Source organism: Hemiscyllium ocellatum, chromosome 43, assembly GCF_020745735.1.
Source record: "Hemiscyllium ocellatum isolate sHemOce1 chromosome 43, sHemOce1.pat.X.cur, whole genome shotgun sequence".
Classification (NCBI taxonomy): domain Eukaryota; kingdom Metazoa; phylum Chordata; class Chondrichthyes; order Orectolobiformes; family Hemiscylliidae; genus Hemiscyllium; species Hemiscyllium ocellatum.
In genome coordinates, this window is record NC_083443.1 from 6,629,211 (window position 1) to 6,643,045 (window position 13,835).

The 13,835-nt window shown below is 45.7% G+C and overlaps 1 protein-coding gene across 1 annotated transcript in view; it reads right to left on the bottom strand.

Moving 5' to 3' along the window:
* LOC132835067 (tolloid-like protein 2) overlaps nucleotides 1–13,835 on the bottom strand; it is a 247,795-nt gene that overhangs the window by 145,864 nt on the left and 88,096 nt on the right. Inside the window, exons 8-9 of the mRNA XM_060854339.1 lie at nucleotides 7,977–8,092; nucleotides 5,979–6,081 (exon numbers count right to left, since the gene is read on the bottom strand). Of these exons, the coding sequence (XP_060710322.1) occupies nucleotides 5,979–6,081; nucleotides 7,977–8,092 (219 nt within the window). The remainder of the gene's footprint in view (nucleotides 1–5,978; nucleotides 6,082–7,976; nucleotides 8,093–13,835) is intronic.

The window sequence follows — 13,835 nt, forward strand, 5'->3', positions numbered from 1 at the left end:
ATGGGTAGAACTTAAAAACCAGTAAGAATCAATCGCATTGATGGGAGTCTGTTATAGATTCCCTAACTATCAGAGAGAGTAAGAGGCACATTTCAGGGAAGTCTTAGATAAATTACTTACAGCGTGGAAACAGGCTCATCGGCCCGACAAGTCCACACCGACCCGCTGAAGCGCAACCCACCCATACATTTACCTCTTATCTAAGACTAGCAATTTAGCATGGCCAATTCACCTGACCTACACACCTTTGGACTGTGGGAGGAAACCGGAGTACCTGGAGGAAACCCACGCAGACACGGGGAGAATGTGCAAACTCCACACAGTCAGTCGTCCAAGTCGGGAACTGAACCTGGGTCTCTGGCGCTGTGAGGCAGCAGTGCTAACCACTCTGCCACCATATCGCCCACTAAAAGTAATAGAGTAGTCAAAGTAGGATCTTTCAACATCCCCAACATTAACTGAGGTAGTCACAGTGTGAAGGGTTTGGATGGAGTAGAATTCTTGAAATGTATCCAGGAGAGGCTTTTTAAGCCAGTACATAGAAGGCCCTACAAGAGAGGGGTGATCTTGGGCTTACACTTGGGACGTAAAGTTGGGCAGATGGCTGCAATATCAGACAGGAGCATACCACAGACAGTGATGATAACTCTGTTAGATTCGAGATTTGTAGGAGAAAGGATAAGAATGGGCCTTAGCTCAAAGTTCAAAACTGAAGGAAGTCTGATTTTAATAAGTGATGGAAAAGGATAGATCAGATCTAAAAAGTTGAAGTTCAAAATTGGAGAAAGGCCAATTTTGACGGTATTAGGCAAGAACTTTCAAAAGCTGATTGGGTGCAGATGTTCACAGGAAAAGGGATGGCTAGAAACTGGGAAGCCTTCAGAAATGAGATAACGAGAGTCCAGAGACAGTATATTCCTGTTAGGGAAAAAGGAAAGGCTGGTAAGTATAGTGAATCCTGGATGACAAAAGAAATTGTGGGTTTGGTTAAGAAAAAGAAGGAAGCATATGTCAGGCATAGACAGGATAGATCGAGTGAATCCTTAGAAGTGTATAAAGGCAGTAGGAGTATACTTTAGAGGGAAATCAGGAGGGTAAAAAGGGGACATGAGATAGCTTTGGCAAATAGAGTTAAGGAGAATCCAAAGGGTTTTTACAAATACATTAAGGACAAAAGGATAACTGGAGAGAGAATAGGGCCCCTCAAAGATCAGAAAGGCGGCCTTTGTGTGGAGCAGCAGGAGATGGAGGAGATACTAAATAAGTATTTTGCATCAGTATTTACTGTGGAAAAGGACATGGAAGATACAGAATGTGGAGAAATAGATGGTGACATCTTGAAAAATGTCCATATTACAGAGGAGGAAATGCTGGATGTCTTGAAATGCATAAAAGTGGATAAATCCCCAGGACCTGATCAGGTGTACCCGAGAACTCTATGGGAAGCTAGAGAAGTGATTGCTGGGCCTCTTGCTGAGATATTTTTTTTTAGATTACTTACAGTGTGGAAACAGGCCCTTCGGCCCAACAAGTCCACACCGACCCGCCGAAGCGCAACCCAGCCATACCCCTACATATACCCCTTACCTAACACTACAGGCAATTTAGCATAGCCAATTCACCTGGCCCGCACATCTTTGTGACTGTGGGAGGAAACCGGAGCACCCGGAGGAAACCCACGCAGAAACGGGGAGAACGTGCAAACTCCACACAGTCAGTCGCCTGAGGTGGGAATTGAACCCAGGTCCCTGGCGCTGTGAGGCAGCAGTGCTAACCACTGTGCCACCGTGCCGCACCATTTGTATCATCAATAGTCACAGTTGAGGTGCCAGAAGACTGGAGGTTGGCAAACGTGGTGCCACTGTTTAAGAAGGGTGGTAAGGACAAGCCAGGGAACTATCGACCAGTGAGCCTGACCTCAGTGGTTGGCAAGTTGTTGGAGGAAATCCTGAGGGACAGGATGTACATGTATTTGGAAAGGCAAGGACTGATTAGGGACAGTCAACATGGCTTTGTGCATGGGAAATCATGTCTCACAAACTTGATTGAGTTTTTTTGAAGAAGTAACAAAGAGGATTGATGAGGGCAGAGCAGTAGATGTGATCTATATGGACTTCAGTAAGGCGTTTGACAAGGTTCCTCATGGGAGACTTGTGAGCAATGTTAGATCGCATGGAATACAGGGAGAACTCACCATTTGGATACAGAACAGGCTCAAAGATAGAAGACAGAGGGTGGTGGTGGAGGATTGTTTTTCAGACTGGAGGCCTGTGACCAGTGGAGTGCCAAAAGGATCAGTGCTTAGTCCTCTACATTTCATCATTTATCTGAATTATTTAGATGTGAGCATAAGAGGTACAGTTAGTAAGATTGTAAATGATTCCAAAATTGGAGGTGTAGTGGACAGCAAAGAAGGTAACATTAGATTACAACAGGATCTTGATCAGATGGCTCAATGGGCTGAGAAGTGGAAGATGGAGTTTAAATTAGATAAATGTGATTTGGGAATGCATTTTGGGAAAGCAAATCAGAGCAGGACTTATACACTTAATGATAAGGTCCTGGGGAATGTTGATGAACAACGAGATCTTAGAGTGCAGGTTCATAGCTCCTTGAAAGTGGAGTCGCAGGTTGATAGGATAGTGAAGAAGGCATTTGGTGTTGGTCAGAGTATTGAGTACAGGAGTTGGGAGGTCATGTTGCGGCTGTACAGGACATTGGTTAGTCCACTGATGGAATATACCGTGTAATTCTGGTCTCCTTCCTATCGGAAAGATGTTGTGAAACTTGAAAGGGCTCAGAAAAGATTTGCAAGGATGTTGCCAGGGTTGGAGGATCTGAGCTACAAGGAAAGGCTGAACAGGCTGAGGCTGTTTTCCCTGGAGCTTTGGAGGCTGAGATTATAGAGGTTTATAAAATTATGAGGAGCATGGATAGGATAAATAAACAAAATCTTTTCCCTGGGATGGGGGACTCCAGAACTAGAGGGCATGGTTTAGGGTGAGTGGGGAAAGATATAAAAGAGACCTAAGGGGCAACCTTTTCATACTGAGGGTGATCCGTGTATGGAATGAGATGCCAGAGGAAGTGGTGGAGGCTCGTACAGTTTCAACATTTAAAAGGCACCTGGATGGCTGGGAAGAATTTGGAGGGATGTGGGCTGGTTGCTGGCAAGTGGGATTAGATTGGGTTGAGACATCTGGTTGGCATGGATGAGTTGGACCGAAGGGTCTGTTTCCATGCTGTACACCTCTATGACTATGACTCGAAGATCAGAAACAATTAAGCCAGAGTGGACTGGAAGTAGATACTTTCAGGTGACTCTGTGTCAGAACTATGGGAATATGGAGAGCACAGGGTCAACATGTTCCCGTAAACATAATGGATGGGACTGACAAATCCAGTGAACCATGGATATCGGAGATATGCAGCATTGGATTAAGAGACAAAAAGGAGGCTTCTAACAGATACTGAGGGCTCAGAACAATAGAAGTCTTTGAGGGGTAAAAGAAAATGCAAGAGGAAATTTAAAAGGAAGATTAGGAAAGCTAAAAGGGGACATAAAAGGACAGTGGCAGGTAAGCAAAGGAAAATCCTCAATTATTTTCTTGGTATGATAAGGGTAAAAGGATAACAAGGGTAAGAGTGGGGTCCATTCAGGACCCCAGCAGTTTGTGCATGGAGTCAGAGGATTCAAAAAGAATACTTTTTGTCAGTGCTCACTAGTGATAGGGCTGAAAGCAGGGAGAAGGTTTGTGATACAGTGAAGGAAATTAGCATAGACAGAGAGGAGGTTCTGAGTGGTCAGGCAAGCTTACAAGTAGCTAAACCTCCAGGGCCGAATGAAATATATCTGAGGCTTTTGAGTGAGACAGTGGATGAAATAGCAGGGGCACTGGCAATCATTTTTCAATTCCTCTCTCTGGTTACAGGAGAGGTGCTAGAGGATGGAGAAAAGCCAATGTGGTGCCATTACTCAAGAAGGGAATAAGAGATAAATCAGGAAACTACAAGTGCTTCCTGATGAAGGGCTTTTTCCCGAACCATTGATTTTCCTGCTCCTCAGATGCTGCCTGACCTGCTGTGTTTTTCCAGCACCACACTAATCTTGACTCTCCAGGACAGTCAAGCTCACCTGACCAACTTGATTGAATGTTTCGAAGAGGTGACCAGGCATGTAGATGAGGTTAATGCTTTGAACATCATCTGCTCAGACTTCAGCAAGACTTTTGATAAGGTACAAGGGAGACTGAGAACAAAGGTAAGAGCCCATGGGATCCAAGGACATTTGGCAAATTGGATCAGTGATTGGCTGAGTGACAGGAATCAGAGGGGGATGGAAGTCTGTGTCCAATGGAGACCCACAGGAGTCAGTGTTAGGGTTCTTGTTGTTTGTGGTCATATTAATAATTTAGACACGAATGTTGGAAGGTTGACCAGAAAATTGTCAGATGATAAAATATTGGTGGGGTGGTAAATAGTGAAGAGGGTAGCCTTAGACAATGGGAGGATATAGACAGGCTGGTCAAATGGACTGATGAATGACAATTGTAATTCAATCTGAATAAATGTGAGGTGATGCACTTGGGTAAGACAAACAAGGTGCAGGAACAAATGATGAATGGTAAGACCCTAGGAAATACTGAGGATTAAAGAGACCTTGGTGTGCATGTTCACCAGGCCCTCAAGGTATCAGGACAAAATGGTTAAGAAGGTGGATGACACCAACACTTGTGGTATAGTAGACAATGAGGAAAGTTATCTAAGATTACAAAGACGTCTTGATCAGCTGAGTCAGTGGGCTGAAGAGTGGCAAATGAAGTAGGGCCTTGCATAGTGTTGGAGAACAGAGAGACCTAGGGGTTCATGTACATAATTCTTTGGAATTTGCGTCACATGTAGACAGGGTGGTTAAGAAAGTGTTTAGCATGCTTGCATACATTGCTCAGACCTTTGAGTGTAGGAGTTGGGATGTCATGTTGAAGTTGTACAGTATGTTGTTGAGGCCTCTTCAAAAGTACAGTGTTCAGTTCTGGTTGCCTTGTTATAGAAAGGTAGAGAGGGTTCAGAAAAGATTTACCAGGATTTTACAGGGAATGGAGGGCTAGAGTTATAGGGAGAGGCTTGATAAGCTGTGACATTTTTGTACTGAAGCATACAAGGTTGAGGGGTGAACTTATTGAAGTTCATAACATCATAAGATTTAAAGATAAGGTGAATTCCCTATGGTGTGGGATTTCAAGACTAGGGGGCATATTTTTAATGTGAGAGGAGAAAGATTTAAAAAAGACATGGAGACATCTTTTGTGACATAGAGAGCAGTTCATGTGTGGAATGAACTTCCGGAGGAAGTGATAGATGTGAGTACAGTTACAATGCTTAAAAGATATTTGGATAAGTGCAAGAATTGGAGAGATAAGGGACAATTGCAGAGTTTGCAATTATGGTCGGCATAGACTGGTTGGACCGAAGGGTCTGTTTCCGTGTTGTAGGTCTGTATGACTATGACTTGTCTTTCTTAACCAAGACGTAGGAAGACCAGGATAATTACACTGGAACTGATAGGGTCACTACCACAAGCCCCTCATGGTTCCACCGTACATTCCTCCATGATCCAAGAAGCCCTGATTTGTTTGTGTTGTTGTTAAAGGGATAAATATTGAACAAGACTCTGGGAATTCCTCTACAAAACAGAACTGGGGGTTCTCATATGGCCCAGCAAACAGGTAGGACCTTAGTATCACAGATTTGTCCCAAGATGGTACCTCCAACAGAGCAGCACTCCATTAGGATGGTAGCCTCAGTGGGACTTGAACTGAGAACCTTGTACTTCACAGCCAAGTGTCCTCCCCACTGAGCTATGGCAGGCAGTATACACTGCAGAAAGGGAAAGGTAATGTCAACTTTTCCTGGACAAAAATGCATTGCACAAAGAATCAAGTTCTTGCTGTTCAAACATAGATGGAGAGAGAACATACCCAGGAGTGGTGCCTTCCTCCAGTATCCATTGCGTACCTCAATGTAATCATACCAGCACAGGCTGCTTTTATACACGTCCATGGTTGTAAAATTTAATATGATCTGTAAGAGACACAGCAATTTATTCACAGTGTAACACTGCCTAAACATCTGGACCTCCTATAAGAAGGTCCTTAAAACCTTTCTCCCTGACCAAGCTCTTGGTTGCATGTCCCAGTATTGTGAGAGGAGGCTCAGTTTGAAATTATCAGCAGCAAACGCACAAAAGACATGGCCCCTCTGATTGGGAAAACAGCAAACGGGGCAGGAGACAGACGGTGTCCTGCACAGGACAGCAGAAAGATTACAAAGGAGGGTAGGCTGATGGGTGAGTCAGTGGGTCATGGACCAGGCAGGGGTAGGTCAGTGAGCAGGCAAGGAGTAGGGCATAGTCTGGGCAGGGAGTGGGACATAGACTGGGCAAGAGGTGGGTCAGTGGTCAGGCAGGGATTGGGGCATAGAGTGAGCAGGGAGTGGGTCAGTAGGCAGACAGGGAGTGCAGCATAGACCAGACAGATGGTGGGTCAGGGAACAGGCAGGGGGTGGGTCAGGGGAAGACCAGACTCTCTCTTTCACATCCCTGAAGAATTGTGATGAATATGGCAGAGGGGATCTCTCAATCAAATGGAGCTAAAATGAGACAGAGTGAGAGAGCGAGAGCAAGAGAGAATAAGAGAGAGAGACACTCACAACCAGCCCTTCCATGGTGATAGAGATCTGCAGCTTAGTCTGTTTTTCCAAAGCACTCTTGTTAATAGAGTTGGTCAAAAAAAGGTCCTATTTGTTTGCTGTGCTCCTTGGTACTTTCTTGATAGTCATTCTTACAAACTATACGTTCATTTAATTCATCAATCTTTTGCTTCAGAATTGCTTTTCCTCTCAAATTCATACTTACTATTATGCCAAACCTCACCTTTCCAAAATTAGTTCATCGTACACCACCAGCAGGGCAGGAGAGAAACTGACATCTGACCTCTCCCACCCTCACCAAAAGGTTGGACATATCCAACGTAGAGAGAGCTTGAGTCTGTCTCAAACTCCATGATGTCCCTGCCCGAGGAGTGTTTCATGACGGAAGTGAGAAAGGCTATTTGGGAGGAATTCGTCTGCCTGTGAGCTGAGGGTGTGAACCCCCAGTTTTGCTGCTTGCAACCGTGGTATGGGATCTCGTGCAGCAAACACCCACCATACCTTTCACAACCTGCCAGTTATTAATATATCTCACTGAAATGCTGTGAGTGGAATCCGGACAGATTTATACGGGGAATGTGAACAACTGTAAATGGAATCTAGGAGGATTTCTATCTGGAGTGTGTTCCACAACAAATGAACACTGGGCAGATTTATACCAGGAATGTGATCCCCTGTGAATGGAGACTGGGCAGATTTGGAAGGATTGAATGTGACCCTGTGGGATGATGAAATCTAGTGATGTGACATAACAAATAATCCCAAAATATTACTTGAACTCAAATGGCAAACTTAGTTAAATTTAGTGGATTATTTATCACATAGTGGTGATAAACTGCTTAAAAAAATGTTACAATATGCTGAATTGTCCCTTGGAATCAACACCTTCCAAGTTTGGCAATTGGGGAAATGGAGCAATTGGAGAGACAAAAGCTCTCCCTCAACTCTCTTACTGTGTGGACTACACATAACCGGCTCACCTCAGCGCTGCATAGTTAGAGACAAAACAACTGCAGGCGCTGGAAAAGTAGACAACAAGGAGGCTGGAAGAACTCCTGAAGAAAGGTTAAAGCCAAAACACTGACATCTCCCCATCCTGACGTTGTCTGGCTTCCAGCCTCCTCAGCACTGCAGCTCCTAGCTTTTTGTCCATTTCCCACAGTAACCAGTACGTGGCTATTTTCCAGTTGTTCCACACATCACGTAGCGGCCAGTAAACAGCAAGAGACTAACATCCCACCAGATACTTGTATCCACCATGGTCTCACCTTCTCTCCCGGGGTCACCGATATTCTCCAAACACAGTGAGAGAAAGTTGGATACCCGTCCGGAAAGCCTGGCGTTGAAAAGTTCCCAACTGAGTCCTGCAGGCTTTCACCACAGGCTGCAAAACAAAACAAAACCTTTCAAATGATGGGCATTGAGGAGGGAGCACAATAAGCATACTAGCAAGGAAGGGATAGAAGGACATTCTGATGGGATGGGGTGGGATGAGATGGAGAGGGTGAAGGATGTTTAATTTGGGACTGAGAGTGAATTGAGAGATTACAGGAAGAGGCTGGCAAAAGTGAATTAACGGGAGTTCAGAGGCAATATGTTCCTGTTAGAGTGAACAGTAACGCTGGTAGGGGTAGGGATAATGGATGAATAGAGAAATTGAGGATCTGGTCAAGAATAAGAAAGAGGCTAAAAGCAAATTACTGCGGATGCTGGAATCTGAAACCAAAAGAGAAAATGCTGGAAAATCTCAGCAGGTCTAGCAGCAACTGTAAGGAGAGAAAAGAGCTGACGTTTCGAGTCTAACTGACCCTTTGTCAAAGCTTACAGCTTTGACAAAGGGCCAGTTAAACTCAAAACGTCAGCTCTTTTCTCTCCTTACAGTTGCTGCTAGACCTGCTGAGATTTTCCAGCGTTTTCTCTTTTGGAATAAGGAAGAGGCATTTGTTAGGCAAAGACACCTGGGATTGAGTGAATCCTTTGAAGAGTATAAAGGGCGTGTGGCTTTCTTAAGAGGGAAATCAGGAGGGTAGAATGAAGATGCAATAGTCTTGGCTAAGGGTAATCCTTAGCCAAGACTAAGATTCTACAAGTACATTAAGAGCAAAAGAATAACTAGGGAGACAATAAGGCCCCTTAAAAATCTATGTGTGGGACTGCAGGAGGTGGGAGACGTACGAAACAAATATCTTGCATTAGTGTGACAAAAGACATGGAAGCTAGGGAACTCAGGGAAATAACGACTGCAGTCTTAAAACTGCTCACATTACGGAAGAGGGAGTGCTGGAGGTCTTTAAAAAAGCATAAAGGTAGATAAACCTCTGGGACCTGATCAAATGTATCCGAGGACATTGTGGGAAGCTAGGAAGGAAATTGAGGTGCCCCTAACAGAGATATTTGTATCATGGACAGCCACAAGTGGCATATAGGAAGACTGAAGAGGAGCTAAGATTGTGCCTTTATTTAAGAAAGGCTGCTATAAGAAGTCTGGGAACTATAGGCTGGTGAGTCTGACATCAATGGTGGTTAAGTTGTTGGATGGGATTCTGAGAGACATGATTTACATGCATTTGGAGAGTGAAAGACTGATTAGGGATAGTCAGCATGAGAAATCACGGCTCACAAACTTAAGGATGTGACTAAGAAGATAGATGGGGGCAGAGTGACAGACATTGTCTACATGGACTTTAGCAAAGCCTTTGACAAGGTTCTGCATAGTAGACTGGTTAGTAAAATTTAGATCACATGGGATTCAGGGAAAGCTGCTAATTGGATACAAAATTGGCTTGATTGGAAGATGGTGGTGGTGGAGGGTTTATTTTTTGGACTGGAGAACTGTGACAGCGATGTTCCTCAGGGATCGGTGCCAGGTTGTTTGTCATTTATATGAACAATTTGGATGAGAATTTAGGAAGCGCGGTAGTAAGTTTGCAGATGACATCAAAACTGCTGGTATAGTCAACAGTGAAGAAAATTATCTAAGATTACAAAGGAATCTTGATCAATTGGGCCAATGAGCTGAAGAGTTTAATTTGGATAAATGAGAGATGTTGCATTTCGTTAAGACGAACAAGGGCAGGAATTTACACAGTTAATGGTAAGGTCCTGGGGAGTGTTGTCAAACAGAGAGACCTAGGGGTTGAAGGTATGTTTTTGAAGGTTGTGTCATAGGTTGACAGGTTGGTTAAGGAAGTTTTTAACATGCTTATTTTCACTACACACCATTATGTATCCGAGTCGGGAGGTCGTTCTACAGTTGCACAGAATATTGGTCAGGCCACTCTGAGAGTACTGTGTACAATTCTAATCGTCCTGTCACAGGAAGGATATTATTAAATTGGAGATGGTACAGAAAAGCTTTACAAGAATGTTACTGGGATGGAGGGTTTGAGTGAAAGGAGTGGCTGGATAAACTGGGTATTTTTTCACTGGAGCACTAAATGTTGAGGAGTGACCTTGTCAAGGTTTATAAAATCATGAGGGTCATATATAAGCTAAATAGCAACGATTTTTTTCCCCAGGGTAGGGGAGTTGAAAACTAGAGGGCATATTTTTAAGGAGAGAGGATTATTTATTGCATACTGGTGATAAACTCCTGGAAGGAATGTTATGATGTGCTGAATCGTCCCCTGGAATCAACACTTTCCAAGTCTGGGAACTGGGGAAGTGGATCAGTCAGAGAGACAAAAGCTCTCCCTCAACCAAGATACCTCTTACTGTGTGAACTAGAGATAACTGGCTCACTCCAGCTCAGCTTAGTTAGAGACAGATGCTGGGAACCAAAGTAGACAAGCAGGAGGCTGGACAAATTCTGACTTTTTCAGTTCCTGGTGCTGCCTGGCTTGTTGTGCTTTTCCAGCCTCCTGCTTGTCTACCTCAGCACTACAGTTGCCAGCCTTTTACCCATTCCCCATAGTAACCAGCGTGTGGCTATTTTCCACTGTGGGCCCAAATCCATTTGTACTATAAAAGGGACCCAAGGGGCAATGTTTTCACACTGAGGATGGTTCACATATGGAATGAACTGCCAGAGGAAGTAAAAGATGAAGATGCAGTTATAATAATTAAAAGACATTTGGATAGGTACATGAATATGAAAGATTTCAAGGGAATGGGGCTAGTTTAGTGTGAGAAACCTGATTGACATGGACAAGTTGGTCTAAAGGATCTGTTTCCATGCTCTAAGGCTCTAGGTGCCACAAGGAGGCTGCAAGATAAGGTAAGAGCCCCATGGTGTTAGGAGAGAGGCACAGCCACGGATAGAGGATTGGCTGACTGGCAGAAGGCAGAGAGTGGGGAAAAAGGTGTTAGTTTCAGAATGGCAGCCAGTAACTAGCAGAGTTCTGCAGGGGTCAGTGTGAATACTACATCTATTTACATTATACACTAATGATCGGAATGAAGGAACTGTGGGCATTGTTGCTAAGTTTGCAGATGACACAAAGATAGATGGAAGGACAGATAGTGTTGTGGAAGTGGTGAGGTTGCAAAAGAACCTGGACAGGCTAGGAGAGGTTAGCACTGCTGCCTTACAGCACCAGAGACCTGGGTTCAATCCTGCCTCAGGCGACTGACTGTGTGGAGTTTGCACGTTCTCCCCATGTCTGCATGGGTTTCCTCCGGGTGCTCCAGTTTCCTCCCATAGTCAAAAATGTGCAGGTTAGGTGAATTGGCCATGCTAAATTGCCCGTAGTGTTAGGCAAAGGGGTAAATGTAGGATGTGGGTGGGTTGCGCTTCAGCGGGTCAGTGTGGACCTGTTGGGCTGAAGGGCCTGTTTCCACACTGTAAGTAATCTAATCTAGTTGGCAAAGAAGTGGCAAATGGAATACAGTGTGCAAAAGTGTGAGGCTATGCAGTATAGTAGGAAAAACAGAGGTGGAGACTATTTTCTCAATGGGGAAAGACTTCAGAAGTCTGAAGCACAATGGGACTTGGGAGTCCTAGTTCAGGATTCTCTTAAGGTTAATAAGCTGGTTCAGTTGGCAGTTAATATAATGCTAACTTCTGGATTAGTGGTGCTGGAAGAGCACAGCAGTTCAGGCAGCATCCAAGGAGCAGCGAAATCGACGTTTTGGGCAAAAGCCCTTCATCAGGAATAAAGGCAGTGAGCCTGAACCTTGGAGAGATAAGCTAGAGGAGGGTAGAGGTGGGGAGAAAGTAGCATAGAGTACAATGGGTGAGTGGGGAAGGGGATAAAGGTGATAGGTCAGGGGAGGAGAGGGTGGAGTGGATAGGTGGAAAAGGCGCTAGGCAGGTAGGACAAATCCGGACAAGTCATGGGGACAGTGCTGAGCCAGATGTTTGGAACTAGGGTGAGGTGAGGGAACGGGAACCCCGCACTGCCCAGTTCTACCTCCTTCCCAAGATCCACAAGCCTGACCACCCTGGCTCACCTATTGTCTCAGCATGCTCCTGCCCCACTGAGCTCATTTCTACCTACCTCGACACTGTCCTATCCCTCTTAGTCCAGGAACTCCCCACATACGTTTGAGACACCACCCATGCCCTCCACCTCCTCCAAGACTTCTGTTTTCCCAGCCTCCAATGCCTCATCTTCACCATGGATATCCGATCCTTCTACGCCTCCATCCGCCATGACCAGGGCCTCCAAGCCCTCTGTTTCTTCCTCTCCCGACGTCCCCAACAGTACCCTTCCACTGACACTCTCATTCGTTTAGCCGAACTGGTCCTCACCCTTAACAATTTCTCCTTCGAATCCTCCCACTTCCTCCAGACCAAAGGGGTAGCCATTTGCACCCATATGGACTCCAGCTATGCCTGTCTCTTTGTTGGCTACGTATAACAGTCGATCTTCCGTAATTACACCGGCATCACTCCCCACCTCTTCCTCTGTTACATTGATGACTGCATTGACGCCACCTCGTGCTCCCGCGAGGAGGTTGAGCAATTCATCAACTTCACCAACACATTCCACCTTGACCTTAAATTTACCTGGACCATCTCTGACACCTCCCTCCGCTTCCTGGACCTCTCCATCTCCATTAATAACGACCGACATTTTTTTACAAACCCACCGCCTCCCACAGCTACCTGGATTACACCTCTTCCCACCCTACCTCCTGCAAAAATGCCGTCCCATATTCCCAATTCCTCCGTCTCTGCCATATCTGCTCCCAGGGGGACCAGTTCCACCACAGAACACACCAGATGGCCTCCTTCATTAGAGACCGCAATTTCCCTTCTGACGTGGTTAAAGATGCCCTCCAACACATCTCGTCCACATCCCGCACTTTCGCCCTCAGACCCCACCCTCCGACCGTAACAAGGACAGAACGCCCCTGGTGCTCACCTTCCACCATACCAACCTTCGCATAAACCACATCATCCGCCGACATTTCCGCCAACTCCAAACAGACCCCACTAGCAGGAATATATTTCCCTCCCCACCCCTTTCTGCCTTCAGTGACTACCTGGTCAAGTCCACGCACCCCCTGCAACCCACCCTCCCATCTTGGCACCTTCCCTTGCCATCGCAGGAACTGTAAAACCTGTGCCCACACCTCCTCCCTCACCTCCATCCAAGGTCCTAAAGGAGCCTTCCACATCCATCAAAGTTTTACCTGCACATTCACCAATATCATTTATTGTAGCCGTTGCTCCCAATGCGGTCTCCTCTACATTGGGGAGACTGGACGCCTCCTAGCAGAGCGCTTTAGGGAACATCTCCGGGACACCCACACCAATCAACCACACCACCCCGTGGCCCAACATTTCAACTCCCCCTCTACCGAGGACATGGAGGTCCTGGGCCTCCTTCACCTCTGCTCCCTCACCACCAGACGCCTGGAGGAAGAATGCCTCATCTTCTGCCTTGGAACACTTCAACCCCAGGGCATCAATGTGGACTTCAACAGTTTCCTCATTTCCCCTTCCCCCACCTCACCCTAGTTCCAAACTTCCAGCTCAGCACTGTCCCCATCACTTATCCTACCTGCCTATCTTCTTTTCCACCTATCCACTCCACCCTCCTCCCCCGACCTATCACCTTCATCCCCTCCCCACTCACCTATTGTACTCTATGCTACTTTCTCCCCACCCCCACCCTCCTCTCACTTATCTCTCCACCCTTCAGGCTCTCTGCCTGTATTCCTGATGAAGGGCCTTTGCC